General features: G+C 38.0%; 1 protein-coding gene and 1 long non-coding RNA gene across 2 annotated transcripts; one reads left to right on the forward strand and one right to left on the reverse strand.

The window, feature by feature from the left end:
• Positions 1-15,184: 15,184 nt before the first annotated feature.
• On the forward strand, positions 15,185-15,856 carry LOC130743090 (uncharacterized). Its single transcript, XR_009021343.1, has 2 exons — positions 15,185-15,513; positions 15,617-15,856. It is a non-coding gene; the product is annotated as an uncharacterized LOC130743090 (long non-coding RNA).
• Positions 15,857-18,933: 3,077 nt separating this feature from the next.
• Positions 18,934-22,448, reverse strand: LOC130747918 (peptidyl-prolyl cis-trans isomerase FKBP42). The gene is made up of 7 exons (XM_057600976.1): positions 22,118-22,448; positions 21,813-22,004; positions 21,343-21,432; positions 20,704-20,888; positions 20,512-20,634; positions 20,234-20,386; positions 18,934-19,600 (listed from the first exon to the last, which is right to left on the reverse strand). The coding sequence occupies exons 1-7, from the start codon at positions 22,158-22,160 to the stop codon at positions 19,265-19,267; spliced, it is 1,122 nt and encodes a 373-aa protein (XP_057456959.1). The 5' UTR covers positions 22,161-22,448; the 3' UTR covers positions 18,934-19,264.
• Between the last annotated feature and the right edge of the window lie 411 nt (positions 22,449-22,859).

The following is a 22,859-nucleotide window of genomic DNA, read 5'->3' on the forward strand; positions in this document are numbered from 1 at the left end:
ATCAGGAGCTGACACGTGTCTTTCATACCTTATTTATTTGACTTCTCTTCACATGATTTGGACAAAGTGATTATACTAAAAATATAGTCTTATTGATATTGCAAATAAGAAAATCAAGGAATTTTATTTAATTGTGCTAATATTACTCCTTGATTTTATTTTATGGTGTTATCTCTTTTAATTGTTTTTTTTCCCGATGCATTCGTAGATGATAATATGAGATTAATCTTCTATAGCTCTGAGATTACATTAAATACGTAAGTTTTTTCCAACAAATTTTTTTCCAAATACACTTTATAGGTGTCGAAGTTTTTAACCAGATGTTTGAATACCCAACAATATTTTTTTAATTACTACATGATAGAAGCATTATCTAATGGGCTTCTTTTAGTTTGGTTAGAAATATCTAGTTTCATTATATTGCTCTTTTATTAATATTAATTTAATAATTCTAGTCTTTTATTAGATTTTATTGTCCAAGATATTATAGTTTTAATGATGATGTCACGTGTAAAGTCGCATTTCATTCCTTATGTAGATAGTTAGTATAAGTTTTATTGTTTCCATGGTAAAATTGAGAAATTTCCTCCATTTTGTCTTTCTTCTTTATTTTTCATAGTTTAGATTTTAGGGTTATCACTAAATCTCCTCTAATTGCGTTAATATAATTATCTGATTTAATTGCATTATGTCCTCTAATTGCGCTGACATGTAATAATATATTTATATCAAACCAACAAAAATCTAAACATATCATTCGTCATTTTCTTTTTCATCTTTTTCCAAATTATACCAAATCCAAGTATCCAACCCAATAGTTCCTTCTTTGCTTCTTTTATCCAAAAAAAATCCAACCCAATAGCATTGCAAATAATTAGAGGAGCTGGTACAAGGTGCATGATTTATTTGTCATGTTTCAATATAGTACTCATTTTTCTTTCTTGTGCGAAGCTTCTTGGTTGAACTTACCTTATCAAACTAGGTTAGAGTTAAAATTAATTCACGGTCAAGTTATTTTGTTAAAAACGTTGTTCCAAAAGACATTTCCATGTGTGTACGTGTGTGACTGTGTGTCGGTCGGTGCAACGTTACGAGTTTGCAAGAGATTTCAAAGTTTGTAAAAGAAATATATTTTGGGATGATGGCTCTTGAGGAAATTGATTTTTTTTTTTTCTTTACAAAATGTGACAACTTTCTTTATAATTAAATGAACAGATATTGTGGTCAATCATTTATCATTTAATGCGAGCAACTATGATGAGGAAAATGATTATTACTCTTCGCAATAGATACGCTTTTTTAGTAGTAACAAAAAGAAAGCAGCGATGGATCCTCTGAACTCACTCAAAATGGGCGATGCTTCAATACCCTTATAAAAATATATAAAACTTAGTATCTTTTAGTGTATTGTTTAAAATATATAAGACTAAAATTTGTAAATTATAAAAAATTAGTTCAAGAAATAATTTGACATATTAAGTTTGGAAAATACGAAACACCAATAGACAAGATCTCCTCAAGATGGGATGTGTAAGTTAGATAAACTCATCCTGCTCTTTAGTTGTATGATTTGATTTCTCCTAACATGTTTGGCAAGTACTAGATTTGTCCTTTGAGACCCTTGACGACCTACCAGATGATCATCTTAGAGTTCCCTCGAGTTCCCTCTAGCAAAGTTTTATTAAACCAGCAATTTGATTTGTAGTTAAATACTACATGCGGAAAATGTGACGGATATATATTATGGTATTTGTGTGTAAAAGTTAGGATAAATAAAAAGTGTAATTTTAATTGTTTGGTATAATATCGTCAGATGGTATGAGTTTGGGTTAAAATGAAAAAGTAAGGTCTCATAGCTATGATGAAATATTATTGCAACAAACCTATTGAAATAACTTGGCTCTGTGACAATAAAATTAGAGAGAAATTGAAGTTGTTTAATTACGAGTAATGATATATACACACCTCATTTTTAAAACACTTCATTTCCACCTATTTTTATTTCTATCTCTCTCATCTTATCATCTATCACATCTCATATTTTCTCTCTCTTACTTTTTCTTTTCTTCCTATCTCTCTTACCATTCCACCTCTCCACCTCAAAATAGGGGTGTGGATGAAACATTACTCGAGAATTTGTGATTGTTAACCCCAATTCAATTAGAGAAATTTGTAGTATTTTATTCTAGTTTGAAAATAATGTCGTTAATAAATTATTATTTTTTCCTTATAAGGTCATGGTGATCGGAATTTAAATCCTCATCGGTAGTTTTTTCCCTCCAGCTCCTACAAGCACATCCCTAGTCATTGATTTTTATATTTGACGGCTTGAATTAAATTGAAATTGTGAGATAACTTAAACGATTTATTGAGGGCCAACCAAAACACTTTTGCATATTACATCTGTCGGAGAGGACTCCACATTTAAAACTGTGTAACTTTTATTTTTTGGTCAATAAAACTGTGTAACTTGTGATTGAATGTGTAACTTGTGATTGAAGAATGTACTTGAGGCTTGGTTGGTTTCAACTTTCAAGGCTGGATCGAATAGTGATTATTTTTTAAAGGTGTAAATAAAATTAAGATTGGTCGAATGGTCGTAGGTTGATGTTGGATTAGTCTGTGCACCCATGACCCATCAATCAGGTGCATGTGATAGATTAGATGAGCCCAACTTTATGTTTAACATCTCTGATCACATGTCATGTAGGGTTTGTGGGAATCTTCAATAGTTGTGTTGTGTTGTGTTGATGAGGAAGAGAAGAGAAGACTGCAAATTTTCAACGTTATGACGCTTTTCTTTTCTTTTCATTGTTTATGGACATCGATGCGTAACCTTGTAGACTGCAACTTCTACTATATCTTACCAAATTAAATATTTGCCCTTACTTTGGTTCTGGACCCATTTCATTTTATTTATTTTTTTGATCGATAGGTGACCCATTTCATTTTATTGAAGTAAACTTTTTAAATATGACTTGTTTTTTAGAAATCAAACATTAATTTTTTATATCTTTTTTTATTGCAATGAGTATTCAAAAATTCAAAAGAAATACCTTTTCAGCTTTTCTACAGCTTAAAATATAGTAGTAATAATTAATTAATTTAATGCTGTATGTAAGAATCATGGCATCCTGAATTTGACTCTTGTGCCTACTTTTGACGTCACCTTATTCTCTTTTACTTTTCAACATGTTGACTCTAATTTGACATGCCTTATTCTCTGTGGACTACCTCACGATATCACCCTGGGACCCTTTCAATTAAATTTTTATTTCTTTTAGGAAAATAAATCATACACATCTCAATTCATTTCCATCTACTGAAATAAAAATAAGAAAAAGACAAATGTGAGATGCAATAGATAATGTGATAGGAAAAGGAGTGTAAGAAATAAAGATAAATTGAGTAAAAGTAAGACGAAAAAGAACGAAAGTGCGATTATATTAAAATTTCTCCATTTATGTGAAGGTATATGTTTAGAATTTAAACTGAGTTTTAGATATAGAAAAAGAGAGGTTGTTACTTCACTTACAACAAGTGATTAAATTAATAAGTTGCACCTTCTATTATAGACAAAAAAAAAATATTTAAAATTAAAATGTTTATGCACATAGCTCTCTGAACCCTAATGGAAGTGGAGAGCGAGACTGCGAACGGCGACACCACTAACGGCGGCGGTGGCGGCCCAGTCGGTAAGCCGCCGGAGCCAACGCGGCGGCCAACGTTCAAAGAGAAGGTACTAGGGAAGAAAGCGGTGGAGGAGGGAAGGAAGCAGGTGCGAAATCTTGTTGACGCTGGTATCATGAAGAAGGACCTCGTGGATGGGAATAGTTATTTCCCAATGTTTGATTTTAAGGATGACCACTCCTATGAAGCAATCTGCAAACCGTTTGAGGCCTGTTTGGTGGTGCAATTGCTTGGCAAGAGCATTGGCTACAAAGCCTTGTGTGAGAAGCTCCGATTCTTATGGAAACCGGTTGGTGGCTTTGAGGTTCGAGATCTACATCATGGGTACTTTCTAATTCAGTTTGATCTCACAGAGGACAGGGAATGTGCCATGGTTGGAGCACCGTGGATGATTTACGATCATTATCTTGCTGTTAAACCATGGACCCCGGATTTTGTGGCTGCAAATTCGAAGATAAGCACGACGGCGGTGTGGATACGCATCCCTGGGTTGGGGTTCCAGTTCTATGAGGAAAGCATCCTGGTAACCCTAGCGTCAGCAGTTGGCACACCTATTCGCGTTGATATGAACACGGCGGACATGCAGAGAGGGAAGTATGCACGAGTATGTGTCGAAATTGATCTCACAAAGCCGGTCCTTGGCAGAGTGGGACTCCGAGGTGTGTGGTACAATATTGAGTACGAAGGTTTACACTTGTTATGTGCTAAGTGTGGCTGTTATGGCCACCTCTCAAGGAAATGCACTGGTACGCCAGTGCCCCAACCACAGAAGACACATTCCCCGTGTGCGAGTGTAACACCGGCGACGCCGCCGGTGGTAGTAGATGGAAGTGTTGCAACACTAGAAGCTGACCAACAGATGGTTACTGAAATAAATGCAGACACGGAAAAGAAGGGGATTGAGTGTCCTAACGATGCCCATGGGGACTGGCTGTCGGTTACACGTAAAAGCCGAAAATCCACAGTTGTGAATGTCACTCAAAATAAACAGAAACCGACTATGCAGAAACAATCGCGTGATACAGGCGCGATTCATGGAGAAAAGAAAGGAGTTGCTCAACAGTTTGTTGCCTCAGCTACTAAACTCAATCTCGGTGGGACCATGCAATTCCATGCAGGATCAGCTAAGGATACGTTACCCGTTTTGGGTGATCACCAACAGGGAAGGAAAAGATACCGAAAGGAGTCGACCGCGATGGGGGGGCAACATATAGGTTCTTCTCAAAATATCCCACTTACGCAAGGGCCCAATCGGAGTTCTACCCAGGGTCCTCAGTCGATGGGGAATACGAGGATCGTGGCGCTTGCGGATGGCACACGAACGACTCTGAACTTGCAGCCCAGGGATGGTAATCGCTATGCCATGCTAGTGGATGAGGAGATGACACACGGCTGTGAGCAACCGCTCCAAGTAACTGGGGAGGTTCCTTATGACCCAGGTGCGAGGAACCACGCAGCAAGCTCATCGGGTGGGGCTTGACACCCCCCCGGATTGGAACTGTTCCCCTTCTTTTGTTGTCTATGGATAATACAAACTTCAATATTATAGCATGGAACATTAGAGGAGGTGCAGGTGTCCGTGGGCAAAGGCGTGTCCGCGATTTGATTAGATCACACCATCCATCCTTGTTTGCAGTAGTGGAGACTCATTGTCAGTTTGAGACAGTTGCTTCGTTCTGGAGAAGCGTTGGATATGATCTTTGTGCATGTTCAGAAGCAGTAGGGCACCGGGGTGGCATTTGGATTTTGGCTCCTGTAGGGAGAAACTTTGTAGTTCAGGTGGTGGATATTCACTTACAGGCTGTGACTGTGTCGATTGGCGTAGACAATGGAGCTTGGTTATGCACAGTGGTTTACGCCAGTCCGACCCCATCTTTAAGGGAAGGCCTATGGTCGCATCTTATGCACCTCCGCCAACAAGCCCTAAGCCCTTGGCTTGCGGTGGGGGATTTTAATGATATCTCGTCCCCAACGGAGGTTCTTGGCGGCGATTTTAGTGCGGCGCGCGCTGCTCGCTTTCTAGAAATGGTTGAGGCTTGTGAGTTCATGGATCTCGGAGCCACTGGTCCAAGGTTCACTTGGGAGCGGAGACTAAATGGCAGGCGTACCATAGCTAAACGCTTGGATAGGGCTTTTGGGGACATTTCTTGGCGCCATAAGTTCCCTGAAGCCTATGTGGAGAATTTAGCACGAGTTTACTCGGATCATCGACCTGTTCTGGTTCGTTGTCATGCACGAGTGGAGGATCGCTCCGGTCGTCCTTTTCGCTTCCATGCGGCATGGACAACGCATCCCTACTTCAAACCATTGGTTAGAGAAACATGGATGAAGCCGCCGCCTAATTTAGTAGGCAAGCTAGATAACATTCGGTTGGCATCGCAAGAGTTTAATGTGAATGTGTTTGGCAACATTACTCGACGTAAGAAACGAGTGGAGCGTCGCTTACAGGGCCTACAACGGGAATTGGAAGTGCGGGAGTCTGAATCTTTACTTCGTTTGGAGAAGGAATTGCAAGTGGAGTATGAACAAATCCTGACACAAGAGGAGTTAACCTGGTTCCAGAAGTCTAGGGAGAAATGGGTGAAATTTGGAGATCGCAATACAAGGTTCTTTCACACACAGACAGTGGTGCGGAGGAAAAGAAATAAAATCCATGGCTTGTATGTTGGCGACGAGTGGTGTACAGATTCAGAGGCGTTAAAGGAGGGTGCTCAATCTTTTTATACTAACCTCTTTTCTTTGGATTCACAGGTGTCTAGGAATCATGTTATGGAGATCCAAACTCCGTCACTATCAGAGCGGGATAGGACTAAGTTAGTCCAACCCGTCACCTTGGAGGAGGTTCGTTGTGCTGTGATGGCCATGCACTCGTTCAAGGCTCCAGGAGCGGATGGCTTCCAAGCTTTCTTCTATAAGCAGTTTTGGGACATTGTGGGGAAGGATCTTCACACTATGGTGGCGGACTCTTTCGCCCAGGGGAGAGGGGAATCTTCTCTTCTTGAGACACTCATTGTTCTCATTCCCAAGGTGGAGAACCCTCTCCGTTTCAAAGAGCTCCGCCCAATCAGTTTGTGCAATGTAGCATATAAGGTTATCACCAAGGTTCTGGTTAACCTATTCAGACCTCTTCTACATGATCTAGTGGGACCATTACAAGGGAGTTTCATTCCGGGGAGAGGAACAAAAGATAATATTCTTCTAGCACAAGAGGTAATGCACACAATACATACCTATAAGAAGAAGGGTGGGTTAGTGGCCCTGAAGATTGACTTAGAGAAGGCTTATGATCGAGTCAGCTGGGATTTTCTGCGCGCAACTTTGCATGACTTCGGCTTCCCTCCATTGATAGTGAATCTGATTATGTGGGGTGTGCAGTCAGCCTCTATCTCTATTCTATGGAATGGTTCCAAGCTTGAGCCTTTCACTCCTCAACGCGGCCTTCGTCAAGGGGATCCTCTCTCTCCTTATCTCTTTGTGTTGTGTATGGAGCGTCTAGCACTTTTGATTCAGAAGAGAGTTGATGAAGGCGCTTGGCATCCTATCCGTATTATGAAGGAAGGTATTGGCATCTCTCACCTCTTCTTTGCTGATGATGTTCTTCTGTTTTGCCAGGCCACAAAGTCTCAGATGAAGGTGGTAGCTGATACTCTTCATGACTTTTGTGAGGCGTCTGGTATGCGAGTGAATTTAGATAAGTCAAGGATGTTCTGTACCAAAACAGTTGCTTCACCAGTCCAACATGACTTGTCTGCCATTTTAGGTATCCAAAGGGCGGCTAACCTTGGGAAATACCTTGGCATCCCTCTCTTGACTGGGAGGGTAAAGAGAGATCTCTTCCTCCCCATCATGGAAAAGATTAATGCAAGACTTGCGTCATGGAAGACTCGCATGTTGAACAGAGCTGGTAAGCTTTGTCTTGCAAAATCCGTGATAACTGCCATCCCTGTTTACACAATGCAATCGTTATGGCTTCCCCAATCGGTATGTGATTTCATAGATAAAAAAGTTCGCAGCTGTCTATGGGCAAAGGGTACAAGTAATAGAGGTTGGAGTTTGCTACCTTGGAATACTGTTATTCAACCTAAGGATATGGGTGGACTAGGGCTACGATCAGCGAGACTGAACAATATCGCCTTGCTAGGCACACTAGTTGACAATTTGCTGCATGATGGTGACAAACCTTGGGTCCGTGCGATTACTGAGAAGTATATTAAGGCCGATGTTGTGCTTCAGGGGAAGGTTAAGAGCAGTGATTCTTATGTCTGGAAGAGTATTGTCAGGGCTATGAACTATGTGGGCAGCGGTTTTCGACCTCAATTGGGGGATGGTCTCTCTTCTGTGTGGTACGACAACTGGCTCGGCACGGGACGGTTGTGTGACTGTATTCCATTTGTTAACATAGCTGATACGCGGCTCAAGGTTGCTGACTTATGGCGTGGTGGAGCTTGGAATCTGGTTGTCTTATATACGGTCTTACCACCGCCAATTCTGGAGGAAATTGAAAGTGTGCGGGTGCCTCAGTTATCTTCTCATCCAGATTCCATTCGATGGATGCATAGTGCCGATGGTCTCTACTCCCCCAGTTCCGCGTATCATAGCATGGGAACACCACAGGTTGGAAGTTTTGGGTTGTGGAGGAAAATTTGGAAGCTTAAAATACCAGAGAAGCTTCGTTTCTTCTTATGGCTGCTTGCCCATGGTGCTTTGCCCACGAATGCTAAGCGTTTCCAGTCTCACCTAGCAGCGACCGCCGCTTGTCCCAGATGTACTGCAGAGACAGAGGACATCAACCACTTGTTTCGGTTTTGCCCAGATTCGCGAGACCTGTGGAGTAACTTCCGAACGGTTCTGCCAGCTCCCGCTGCTCACGTCGAGGTCGACACTTGGCTTGCTGGTTTACTGGTACACCGTCACGCCACTTTGGCTGTTGCTATTTTATGGTGGTGTTGGAGGTGGCGTAACCATAAAGTTTTCAATGACAATGAGCTTCCTTTGAACATCATTCTGCGGTGCATCCTCCGGGACGAAGCCGTTTGGAGGAGTTCTCTTCAATCCCTGGTGCAAGAAGATCATATGGCGAATTTGGCTACCTTCTCTTCTTCCCCGACTGTGTCCATTGCCGTTGACGGTAGCTGGAATCCCTCGGTGAACAGGATGGGGTGTGCCGCTATTGTGAGGGACTCTTGTGGCAACTGGTTGTCTGCTATCTCTGTCAGTTATGCTTCTGGCTCGGCCTTTCTTGCCGAGATTCTTGCTATGGAGCTGGGGCTCCGTCATGCTCTGGAGATAGGCTACACCGAGGCCTCGTGCTCGTCTGACTGCTCGAAGGTTATCCATGCTCTACATGAAGGGACCAACATCACAAGCTACTGGAATAGGGAGGAGATATGTCGCGTTCGTGTTGCTATGGCAAGTATGCAGCATGTTACTTTGGTCCAGGTTGATCGAGCCAAGAATAACACGGCTGACAAACTAGCCCGGGAGGCTTGCTGTCAAGGCTCACCGGTTCAAGTTTGGAAGCAGCCACCTTCCTTCGTTTATGTTTCTTTGTTTTTAGATTCTCTTAGTTAGTTTTGTCGTTTTGTTTCTTTTCCTCCTGTAACCAAAAAAAAACATAGCTCTCTAACCCTAAAGTTAATATTTCAAGAGACTGCTAAATTGATTCATGTAACTATTATAAATTGTTATTTTTAGTAAAAGATTAACACCAGTCAGCGGTAACTAAATTGATGATAGCTCGATCTCAAAGGTACTGCTTACCATTGGCTCACCTGCTATTAGCAACAGGTATGGGCTGACACTAAATTCACTTGTGATCAACGGGAATTAGATTTCCCACCCCATCATTTAGAATTGTCACCCTAGCCTTTTTAAGAAAATGTCAGGACTACCCTCCGGGACTTAAACATCTATATCAGTCCAGTTGTTGATGTTTTGGACTAGTCCGAGAGTTATAAGTTCGGAAGCTTTAATTACAGTTAAAATAACATGACTTTAGTCCAATTGCAGCAAAAATAACATGACTTTAAAATTGAAAAGTTACATAGTTCAATTTAAACAAAATTACAATACATAATTCAAGTTAAGCATTTGAAAAGTAAAGCAAAATAACAATATTGCATCTGGTAAGAGTGATAGTGATCCAGGACTATAAGTTTCGGATCTCTCCAGGACTTCAAGGTTCGGACTGGTTGATAATAAAATTTGCCACTCCCTTTTTAAGACGTCCGAGAGTTGTTGTACTGGATTAATATGAAACTTCAAGATTCGGATTTCTCAAACCAGATACTGTCACAAAAACAGAAATATGAAAATGCAGTGACAATAATATGGGACAAACAGACATGGTTACAATAGCCTTTTGGTCGCGATTCTTGGTCGCTTTTGGGTACCTCAATGTCGCTTCTGGGTCGCACGTCTTGAGAGCTCCGAGTGTTGATGTTTTGTTCTGTTCTAAAAGTGAATCTGAATTCTGTTCTAATATTAACAGAGTCCGAAAGTTGAAGTTCTGGATGAGTCTGAATGTTCAACCTCCGGAGTAAAACACGGAGGGACAATTTTGGTTTTTCCCCACTTTTAAATGGGGTGGCAATTCTAAATGAGGGGGTGGGAAATCTAATTCCCGTGATCAACTTAGTATAACAAACACTAATGCGAATTGGGTCCGACCCAGCTTGTAAGCCCATAGCTAATGTCAGCCATGCCCTTGAATGAGAAAATTAAATTATGCATAATTGTTAAAAAAAAACAAACCTTAGAACAAAGTCAGCTAATAAGTTTATTGCTCCGCCCTAATTAAGAATTTAACTTATTAGCTCCGCCCTAATTAAGAATTATCAAATGAAGTATTGAAAAGTACAATGACTCTTTCATATTTTGAGGACTTATTGAACGGCGATGGTGGGATAATGTTTCATCCACACTTCTCTTTTGAGGTGGAGAGGTGAAATGGTGAGAGAGATAGGAAGAAAAGAAAAAGTAAGAGAGAGAAAATATGAGATGTAATAGATTATAAGATGAGAGAGATGAAAATAAAAAGAGGTGAAAATGAAGTGTTTAAAAAATGAAGTGTGTATATATCATTACTCGCGATGGTGCGATTATATTCATGTGTGAGGGGGGATTATGCGATTACATTCATGCGAAGGAGAGGATAATGCAACTACAGTTATGTGGGGAGAGGGAATTATGAAAACTTTAGTAATAATGCGAGGGGTGAATATGAATGTTCTCCTTAACGGGTGACCAATTCAGATCAACATATGCTTAGTCAGCCGGTTAGAACTCTGACGGAATACTCACAACTTGATCAATCAAATCATTCTTAACGGTCCAATAATTACGAAGTTTTTGTTTGTTTGTATGTGACAGTATACTCGGAAACATTCATATCTTCTAACTTAAGTTTCAAGGTTTTGTTACTGTTCACCAAGTGCCATTTTTTTTTTGTTACAACTGAGGTTGCTTTTTGGGTCTGGCCCTTTTATGGGCTGCGTTAGGATACATGGATACTATCTTTTCAAGTAGGGTTAGTAATAAAAATATAGGGTTAGTAGCAGACTAGCAGCAGTGTACACTCAACCCAGATTGCAACTTGCGTGAAATCGTGAATCCCCTCCCCAATCGTCCTCCCTACATCATCGATATGGAGCAAGCATGGAAAACCATAGCTGTATTGAGCTGTATTGTGTGAATTCACGTAGGGTTAGGATTGAGGGTACTCGAAACCTGCTAGCAGTGTTGTTTCATGGGCTGCGTTGGGGGAAGTTATTTGCCTTTGGACGTAGGGTTAGCCGCTAGCAGCTCTCTTTCCCACCTTGCATCTTCCCCTGATTACCATCCTCATTCGTCCCCCTACTTCACCGAGACTCCGCTGTGCCTATTGCTCCAGCTCACTCTGCACCGATGTAGGAGGTACGACGTCCCACCGGCCAGCTGTTGCATCGAAGGTCGATCCCTAAGGAGGTGATCTGATGCCTATCCTCCTGCAGCTGTTCCTATAATCAATGGTACTTTCCACCTTCAACCATCTTCTTCTATATTTCTTTGATGCTTTATAGTCTGTTTGGCCCTTCTCTCCCCCATATGCTATCATCTATTAGCTATAATCTATTTTCTTGGTCATTTACAGTTGTAATTTGGCTAGCCACAACTTGCAGTTCTGGTCTATAAATATAACTGCTCATACTTTGATCAGTTCATAGTTCACTTTTGTTGTGTGTATTGTGTTTATTGTGTGTATTTGAGTCTACTGTCCTGTTCTTATTGGGAGATATGAGTTCCCGTGTCAACCCCATTAAGACTCTCAGTACAGGAAAGAAATTCCTGAGAATTAGGAGTAGAATTATCAGGATGTGGGATATATGCCCTGTGAACGACCCATTGAATCCATTTGTTATCCATATTGTATTAATTGATGCTGAGGTTGAGTCTTACCCATATATACCAATCTCACAAGCAAATGTTTTGTATGTTAGTACTTAGTAGTCATCAGTTTGTGTTTTGTGATATTCAGTGGCTTATTATGATTTTTTTTGCTAATGATATGGCAACAAATAAAGTGGAAGTAATCAACACAAGGAAGAAATAAAGACTGCAACAGACTCGACTTTGAGTAATGCAGAGATAGCAGATTCTGCAAATTTTGTAGATGAGGGTTAACTTAGGAAGCAGCGCAATGAAGAACAGAAAGCGGCGTCTTATTTTGAATTCTCGGAAAATTCGTCAAAGACCAATCTCTCTATGCAGCTAGGAGTGGAACCTTTCAGTATCAAGTATGTTGACAAGTTCATCAAAAGAAACACAGGAAATTACATCATGGCTTTTTGTCTTTCTCCTGAGAGTTGAGAAAGCTCCTTGCCCTGCATGATCATTTTTGTCGGCAACAATCCCAGTTCACTTTGGAAGAAATTTCAGATTTTTCATCATCCTGGAATAAATTGTGCAGATGTGAATGCTCATTGTCAACATTAATCTAGCTTCTTGAGTTCTTGGACCCTTAATTGACAAGTCTCAAGTTTTTCCAAGTTTCAGAGAAAAAGATAGATGTAATATGTTCTTTAGGTTTCATTATTTACATCCATATTAAGGTGAAGAAAAGAAGCTTGAAATATAGAAAATAAAGCATATATATTTGCTTCTATTTTATTGGTTCTGTATATCTTCCTTGCGACCTCAATCTGTCATTCTTGCTTCTATCTGGTTTGCAGATTGATTTGATACATTTGATATTGGAATTGATTTCATCTAGAAATAAATGTTGATTATCTTCAATTGCAATTATATGTTTATAAATACACCTTTTGTTGTGTTGTTGCTCATCAGCGTTTAGCTTCTTCAATCTCCTTATCTGTTTGTGTTTGTTGTGCTTTCACCTGTTTTGTTGAGTAAACTATGACTAATGCTCATGTTCCATGCCTTTGTTCTACAACATGGTCATCGGGGTGTGAGGATTGGCTCGTGCTTCATTTTCTTTCAAGGTGTCATGCATTTAGTCCAGGTTTCCTTATATCAAACATCTATTATTGTGTTCCTTTTTTATCTTTCCTTCTTAGAGTATGTATATGAATTTCTCTTTTCTCCACTTAATGATACCTCCTCCTTCTATCAATTTAATAACTTAATCAACGCTGAATCTGATATATTAAGCCAAACTTAGGAAATAAGGCATGCAAGTTGTTCAAAAAATTAAGGATGATGCAAGTAACTATTTTCAACAGACTAAATTTTTTGTGTTTCAGAATGTGAAGACACTAACTATGTTGCTGTAATGGTGGCATTTAGACCACCAAAGGCAAAGAAGAAGGCACACAAGGAGAAGATACTTTCCTTAAAATATTTTTATATTCATTTACCCTTTACCTAAAATCACTTTGAACATAATGGGAAACATAGTTATTAATACCTATGAATGTATTTCCTCTGTTTCTTTTATGTGAGACATTTTAATAATCACTCACAGGTAAATGCTTCCTTTTTACATGTGAGGCTTTAAGGTACATCATGATTCTGGTGCAGTATTTTTTTTACTCATGGTTATTTTATGGAGTGACTTAATATGGGGTTCCAAATTGCAATCACAGGTTCACATGTAAGGTTGTTTTTTGTGTGTTTAATGCAGATTAAAACTAAAGCAATTTCATTTCGCTGCAATTATGAGTTTGACCCAAAGGACTTCAAATTACTTTTCATTTCTCAAGTTCATTATATTTCTTTCAAATGCAAATTATTTAGCATTTCTTAAGCTCTTTGTGCTGCTATCAAGTGATGTTTGTGACCTTAAGGTACCTCCAATGTTTTGCTGCAATCAACAACTAAGACAAGGGAACTAAAAAATAGTTTTACATTGTTAACATTAATTTGCCGCTGTCAACATTATATTGACATTTGATCATAATAATATGATGTTGTGAAGAGTGAAGACAGATCAGTTTGTCTGCTGCTGCCAAGTTTAGCCTTCACTTTGCTTTTTTGTATACCTTTTGCTGTTTATGGACATAATTACTTGATTACCTCTGATTTTGTTCTTATGTGACTAATAATTAGGCGATCTATAGATATTAGTGTTTTAGTATTGATAGTTAAATTCAGTTTTGTATTAGGAATGCATGCTATTACATTATTTGGTTGCATTAGTCTCCCTAAATTCTTGGTGTTTTTCATGGTTTTGTGTAATTCAGTAATCACTTTGACTCTTGATTCTATGATTTGCAGCAAAGGTCTTTGTTGATGGCTTGGCCCCGATTTCAAGGCACCTCCACAGATCTTTGGTTTATTTGCTGGTTTGTTCCTCTTCTATTTAACACTTTTAGATAGTAAGAAACTTTTTTAATACTTTGAAAGTGATATAATTTGTTCTCTAAGCTCTGAATCCCTAAGAGCCCCCGCCTAAAAAAATAAATTGAAGTGACTCCTAAAATTCATGAAACCCAATCAAAACTAAAAGATGCATGGATGTGGCAACTCCTTCTCTATTCCTTCTCCTAAACTTAAGACCATAGGCCATAGCAAATCAGATTACTCAGTACATTTTATCTATTGCGACTTTTTCCATACGTATTGACTATTGAGGGGTTATACAAGCTTAAAATAATAGTCAGTAGTTTACCAAAGAGGTAGGAAATCTTAAAATGTAACAATTGTGTTCTAAAAGCGCATTGGCCAATTTTTGGTAGGAATAGGATCATGATTTTCACCTTTGCAATACATATAGGCAAGCTAAATCATTTGCTGATTTCATAAGAACTAAGAAAAGATGGGAAGTGAAAGTAGTGAGGTAGATTTTGGAGAGATGGGGTCTTCATAAGTAAGGAATGATGAAGGAAAAACAACTAAATCTGAGGCCGAGACAGTGGCTTGTGCATTCACATGATTCATTTTCATATTCACACAATCATGCCAAAAGAATAACTAACAATTTTCAGAGCAAGAAGCCAAGAAAACAAGGAATATAGAATATTGAGGTTAGGTAACGTCATCCAACTTGAGACTTGATGCTAATATAGGTAGATACTCAGATATACTCTTTCTGTTAATTCATTGTATTGTATGTTGAGGTTCGGCAGACCAATAAAATATTATGTTAAACTCTAGGCATATGCATTAGTGTTCAATATATTATTTAATCTATTGGTTTTTTCTTAAGAGGTTGTATAGCTAGGATCTATGTACTCGAACCTATAATTCTTTCCCAATTGTTATGGAATCAAAGAAGGCACAATTGTTAAGAAGGTTAAAAAGAGCAAAGGGTTGAAGAGTGTGAAGCTTTTGCCGAAAATAGCAGCGCACAGGTGCTGAAAAAATTGTCAAATGTACCGTCCAAAGGTATTGCTTTTACTTGGTTGTATTTTTAAATGTACCTTATTGCTTTACAAATTGTGTTCTATAGTACTGTCACCCACCTCTAACAACCAACATTGTTTTGCAGTTTGTGCAGCAAAAGATGTGAGGGATTTCTATAATTTGTTGGCTAAATGATTTGTCAATCAAGATCATGGTGGAAGAATGGAGATTAGATGTGGCAGACATGTGAAATAATGATGAAAAGTTTGAAATGATGTGGTCACCTTTTGCTTGATAATCTACTATACTAGCTCTTTAAAGTTTTAATCCCAAAATTGTTTCCATATTATTGAGAAGAATGAATTTAAGGCTGGCTCTATTATTATTTTTTTTGGAAAACCAAACATATATATTAATAATTGAATGTCACGAGCCAGAGTACAAAAAGCAACACTTACTCATTACAACCAAACAAACTAAAAGGAAAGACAAGAAGCAAAGACAGTAAACCAGTAGTTACAATGAAAATCAAGAAAAACTATCAGCACAAAGAAAGGGCTAAAGAACAAAACAGGGCCAGTATCATTAGGAAGCCCCGCGCTATCTCAGTATTCATCAGCAGGATCATTGCAGAAAACACGCTTGAAAGATAGCAGCAGCCGCTCCATCTCTATTATCAACTTGATATTTTTATTTAAACAAGCTTCGTTTCCGGTTACAACTTTTTCTTTGACTTGTGGGTGGATTTCACAAGTAAATGAAGCACGAGAGTGCACTAACAGTGTTAAATCATATTTTTTGAAAATAAAAATAAATTAGAAAATTAGTAAGTACTAAATGTTTGTTATCAAATCTACTAAGTTGTGCAAAGTGTGCATATGGCATGTCGTGCCACCAAGCATTACTGGGTGGGTTTGGAGCAACAAGTTCATCAGTGTTGGTCTCATTAAAAATATGTCTGTTGAATGTATCAGGAATGACGAGAATGGCGATGACGGAGAAGTGAGCTATTTTCTATCCCTTCTTTGTAAGTAGTGTACATGTGAAACTTATTCGTTAATTGGTAATTCATTTTAAGAAATTGTAAAATCGTTTCTCATTCTAGGACCCATGCAATGCTCATATTTATATTTGATCGACCTCTTCTTTAATATTTTGTGTCATACAACTGGAATCTATTATATGCAATAAGGACAAATAATAACACATATAGTCATTACTGTAGGATGTTGGGCTCAACTTACCCTCAATGGTGTTGCCCATGTAAATGGCACTAGCACTGTCGCTGACATCTTTAATACTCAGAATGACCGATGCAATGTTGATGTTATTATTTGTATTAATATTTTCGTGCATCAAAATAAATCTCATTTATGCAATTCTTTTTGTCATTGGTGTTGTTTGAGTTTTGAAGCATAAATTCATGATAACAATATTATTATAAAATAATTATAATTATAATAACACTGTAAAAATTATATATATATATATATATATTTCTGTAATACAACATTGAAGTGATTCATCTACACGTATACACTTATGCAGTAAAGATAACCATTAAAATGAGTTAAATTTGGAATCGATCTTGAGCTGATTGCTGGTATGTAAATTGCCGGTAATGTTCTGTGCTGGGTTTGTTGATGAATGTTCTATCTGGTTTTTGTGTTGTTGTGTCTGTGCCGTTGTGTTGGAGAATATTTTTATCATCCAGTGTCGTTGCCTACTATTTAACTTTGAAGTGTTCTGCTGGTATCCGGAAGAAAGTTTATTAATGAAGATGTCCCGCGAATTCACGTTGTCACTATTTGCTAAATGCTCTAATATATGATTATAAATAACAACAAAAAATGATTAGATTTTGTCTTACTTAAATTCCAATAAGAACCATATTTAAAACGTAATTTTAATCTTTTTTAAGCAATATAACAATTGAGTATAATGAGGTTTGGTGACTTCTTTGTTCGTCAATGAATGGACTGTTAAGTGATCAACAATATTAATTACGTTTGTCAAAGTAATCATGTTCGATATTAAAATGTTGTACCCTACGTGCAACGCACGGGTATAATCCTAGTCTTAATAAGTTAGCTATACAAGATTCCGACGACTTTTGCCACTTATGATCAGTGTTCACAAAAGTGAGACGGTTCAATGTCTTACAATGTTCAAGCAGCATTCAATTCCAAAACTTGCTTAATTGAGAAAAATTCAATAGCAATTTGAACTAACAACATCGATCAGTATATGTATGAACAAAGAATTGCAAATTTTTTGGTCTCCACAAAATATCAGGTGCTGAGACCCCTTATCCATTAACCCCTTTGAAGAAAAATATCTAACCAAGTGAGCAATCATTATTATGCTTTATAGCGTGAAGGCTCCACCAACTTTTGTCACCAACCCTGAAGCTTTATCTCTTCCATTCAATCACTTCTTGTTGACCGCAAATTATTACAATACCAAACTCCTTCTTCCTCTCTCATCCTTCCATGGCAGCTCTCACTGTTGGCCACTGTTGTTGTGGCAAAAGGACATCATCTCATCATGAATTCACAAACAGAACCAGCCCCAGGATCTTCATTCTAGTGGCCTGCCAGGGTAGAAGACTTGCCTCTAACTCCAACCCTGATGAGAAGAAAGACATGAGAGGAGGAAAGTTGATTAACTTGTTGAAATGGAAAGTGTTGAATGGTTTTGAGAAGCTTGGGAAGAGGCCAGAGCAGAATTTGAGTCCAAAGCAAAAGGGTGATTGGAAAGACTTGTTTCTCATGAGTATATCCTTTGCACTTTATGTGTACATATCCCAGAAACTAGTATGTGCTTATTGTGCTTGGACATCTTTGCCCAAACACCTATGGTAGTTTTACTAGCTAGCTGGATACCTCATATCTGCACTGGCCTTTTATTTGTAGAAAAGCTGTATAACTTGTAAGTAAAGGCTGTTTCTTTGCAGAATTGATATATGATGGTTTTAGTTTCTAATAAGCAAGATGTGTTTTATTTACATTTGGAAAATGCTCATGACATGTATGATGGTATCAATATCCATTTCCTCTGCTGCAGACTTGCAGTTATAGTTGGGAAAACAAGCAGATGATTGGTTTAAGGGTACATGATTTTCGTTAAATAATGTCTCATATTCGAATGTTGTGTATGAGAAATTGAGAATAATCTTGCTAGAAGCACTGGCCCCACCAATACGTGATTGTTACCAACTCTAACAATATTGCTTCCGGTGGAAAATACCTATATAATATTTATAAAAAAAAAATAGTTGGTAAAGAGTTCTGATAACCCAGAACAAATAAACTATGTCACCCATTAAAGTAAAAGAGCATGCTTGCAAGGGTGTGAAGGGTTCAAATGGATGTTTTCTAGGCACTTGGAGGTTTGAGCTTGATGTAGATAACACGCATGAGAATATAATCACGTTTATATTTGAGCAACCTGCGAAAGAAGAGCAGAATTTTCCATTTCCCATTAATTAGCCTCAATTAAACCATGTCGTTCTACACAAACTAATAAGTAATAACACAGTATTCTCATTTTGCAGCATAACTAGAACACTTTAAATTAAACAACAAAATGGTTCTAGACAAAACTATCAAACTGTTTAGCATCAGGTAGATAGTATTGTCAAACATCTAAAAAGGAGTGAAATTGCTTTTCAAACATATTGTTCCATTATCCAAGAGACATAGTACGATTACTCCTCAGTAGCAGAAGAAGTGGCCTTTCACAGGATGCATGTAAACAATTGTCAACATAGTCTTCTCCTTCAAAAGTTTAATTAATCAGATTTGTATCTTTCACGTTTGAAGAGTGTGATCAGGCCATAGAATAGTGATAGAAACCACTGCCAAATAAGTATGAGCCAATTCTTTCTCTTAGGTACTGGTTGAGGCCTTGGTCCAAATATTCCTTTATAGATCTCTTTCTGCTTTTGGTAAACAGCCTTGTCATGTTCAGCAAGCAACCTTAATTCTCTTGCAATTGCTTTATCTTCAGGGGCATACTTTCGCGCTTTTAGATAATCTTCCCTGGCAGCATCTGTTTGCCCAAGTGCTGCTCTAGCCTTACCTCGCCTAAATAATGCTTTCACATTGTTCTCGTCCTCACCTAGAACCTGCAAGTTCCATCATGCAATTAAACCAAATTGGATAATCAATGACTCTTATGTATGTACTAAAAGGTGATTATTTTTTTCAGTCAGAAATTCATGGTTTTTCCTACCATCACAAATCCACATGAGTTTCATCATCCATAGTTTGAATGCATACAGACTTCAGACATGGCTCTTAATTCATGTTCTGAATGAGGTAAAACATCCCAATTGCATAACAAATAAACTTGATGCAGTACCCACAATTACATGCTAAACTGGCAACGAAATCAACTCTTAATTGACAGCAAGTGTATATTTTCCTTGACTGAAAAAATATGACAAGATATGCTTAGTGTGGTAAAACCCACATCTTATGTCTAATTTGACTGACTCATGATGCAAATTAACAAAAAAATAGTTTGAAATTTTCATTCATTAAGATTTAAAGGGACCCTTGAGAAAAAAAAAAAGCAGCATATTATTAGGATATAATTGTTAATTCATAATTATATTCCATTCACAAGTCACAAAAAAAGACAAGGTGAAAGGAACATTGACCAGAACCCCAATATATAGTATGACTTAAAAAGAATACAGCATATAAAAGAGCATTTTAATAGGCTGAAATCTGAATTGACCGTCAAAGTCACTTACAATGCTGCAGTGTCCTATAGCTTCTTCATAGCGATTCAGCTTAATAAAACAGGCGGCCATGTTAAGGTGGCATGGATTCTTTACAGCCAGAGCCATATCTCTATACTTCCCAAACAACTGGAACATGAAATCATCTCCCATATAAGCAATGGCCTGACAAGAAGCACAGCAATCAAGAATTTATCAAAACCAAAATAATGAAATACAAATAGAGAGAAGAAAGAAATTTTCATGGATTAAGAGCAATTAAAAGAGCAAAAGAAACATAAGTGTGTAACCATTTCATACTGTTGCATAGCCTCCTCTAGTTTATTTTCCTGAAACAGAGCATTTCCATCCATCTTTCTCCGATCTGCTGCACCAATCCTTTCCTCTACAGTCATATCACTGCGAGCTTTTCCCTGTGAAATTAGGAACAATAAGCATCTTGCCAAGTCCATGGTCATATAATAAGTCTATTGCCAACTTACTTCTTTTGTTTCATCAAAGCCAATGAGCTCAACTTCATAAACTATATCTGCCATGGGTGGAACATTTGGAAAAGAAAAGCTTCCTTCTTTTCCATATCCTAATTCCCAGCCCACACGCAGCAACGCCCGCTCCCCAGCTTTCATGCTTGCCACACCAATGCCCAAGCCAGTCATTTCTTTCTTCTCTGTTTCAGAGAAATCCATCAAAATCAATAACAAGACTGGTAGAGCAATGCACGCGGAAAAAACATATTTTAATTCTTTTTTGTGGTGGTTGTGTACGTGTGTTGGTGGGGGGGATTGCATTCAACTCTGGCATAGTGACATAGCAGATGTTGGCCACACTATTCTTGGTAAATGTATACAAAGAATTAGTAATAAAAAAGAATTGAAGACAAAATATTGAACAAACATATACAAAGTGTCCTCTCATTTATCAAAACTCATTGGCAAATGTCTGAAACTAACATTACAGAAGATGAGCAAAATATAGTTGGAATTGTGTTCCATTAGCAGTGTACAAATAGGATCAAAGATTTGGAGAATAAATATAGGAACTTTAGACAATGAAAATCCACAAGTCCTATTGACAAATGGATGAAAGAAATCCAATACTTCAAACTTCCATCAGGAACCTACCTTTTCCTAATATCATCTCAGTCGGTCGTTGCTCCAGCCATGTGTCTTCAAACTTGTGCTGCGCGCTCTCAGACCACGCCCTGTAATGAACTACCACCAAAAAAACATCTAGGTCACAATCATGATTTTGACCTGACAAGGAAACAAAACAAGGGCTATGCAAGAAAGGGCTCATAAGAAGAGCACAGGCATAGATAAGAGGAACTAGTGTCTAATACAATTTTGCTTTGATTCTATAAAAAAGAAGGTTTTCTTATTGTATAACAACAAAAGATGTTCTATGTTCTAACACTTTACATTTTCATACCAAAACCAAAGCATTGCCTTAAATTGTTTAAACAGTTAAAATATAGCTTGAGTTGCAATACCTAGCTAGACATAATGAATTCCATTCAACAACAACAACCAAATCTTTTCCCAGCTAAATGGATGAAACTCAAAGTGACAGTATGATCAGCTGAGGTACTTACTGAAGCAAGTTGAATACTTAGAAGGCTTCTGACCATGGCCTTCCTTAATGAGTTGTTTGGTGACCTTGTCATGAAGAACCACAAGTTCAGAATCAACTTTTGGGGGGCTACTCAATTCTAGTTGTTGTGAGGGTTCCCCTTTAACAAAAGCAGAAGTTTCAGTGATCACTTCATCATCCCCATTTTCTTGACCTGCAACCAACCATTAACAAACACAACAGTGCCAAAATTCAAAACCCAACAACAGTTTGGAAGAAATTAAACAGAAAATTGAACTTTTTCTTAGCAATGCATATGCAAATTACCGGTTGATGATTGGGTTTGAGAGTCGTCTTGAACTTCCTCCATGGTGAGAAAAGAAAACAGTGATGAGGGTCTTAGAAATTTTCTCGAGAAACAAACATGAGGGGAGGGGAGGGGAGAACACTGGAGCTCGTTCGCTCGCGTTGACCAGATCGTATTTTGTTTGTTTCGTGTGCCCACTCGATTCAAGAAGATTCTAGAGAGACAGAGGGCTGGGTAGAGAGAATTTAGAGTATAATCAAAGTTGTAATGGATAATTCTAATCTAGTCTTATTTTTAATTAACTATGTACTCTTTAGGATAATCCTCTCATCTCATGTATGTGAAATTTTCTATGTAGATGATCTCACATATGTTTGAAGAGAAATATTGGCATGAATTTCCAATACAATATTATGTGAAATTTATGAATTTAGATTTTGTGTAATAAAGAGAATCCTGCACAATTCAACATAATGAGTCGTATAATCTTAATCGGACGATTCATATTTTTAGTTATAATAATAAGTAATTTGTGAATGTAATTCAAAATGATTGGATGACTTAAAATATTTTTGGTCAAAGGTAACAGTTTCAATAAAAGGAGACTGAAGCCCAGCCCATAAAGGTACATAACGGGCCACAACAGAGGCCAAAAACTTGTGCCACCCAGCACAAAGAAAGGAGATTGGGTAATGAATGTGATATTCCTCTGATGCACATAACTGAAATTTTTACATTAGAGAATCATGAATTTTGGTCTAT

The sequence above is a fragment of the Lotus japonicus genome, chromosome 3 (genome assembly GCF_012489685.1).
Source record: "Lotus japonicus ecotype B-129 chromosome 3, LjGifu_v1.2".
Classification (NCBI taxonomy): domain Eukaryota; kingdom Viridiplantae; phylum Streptophyta; class Magnoliopsida; order Fabales; family Fabaceae; genus Lotus; species Lotus japonicus.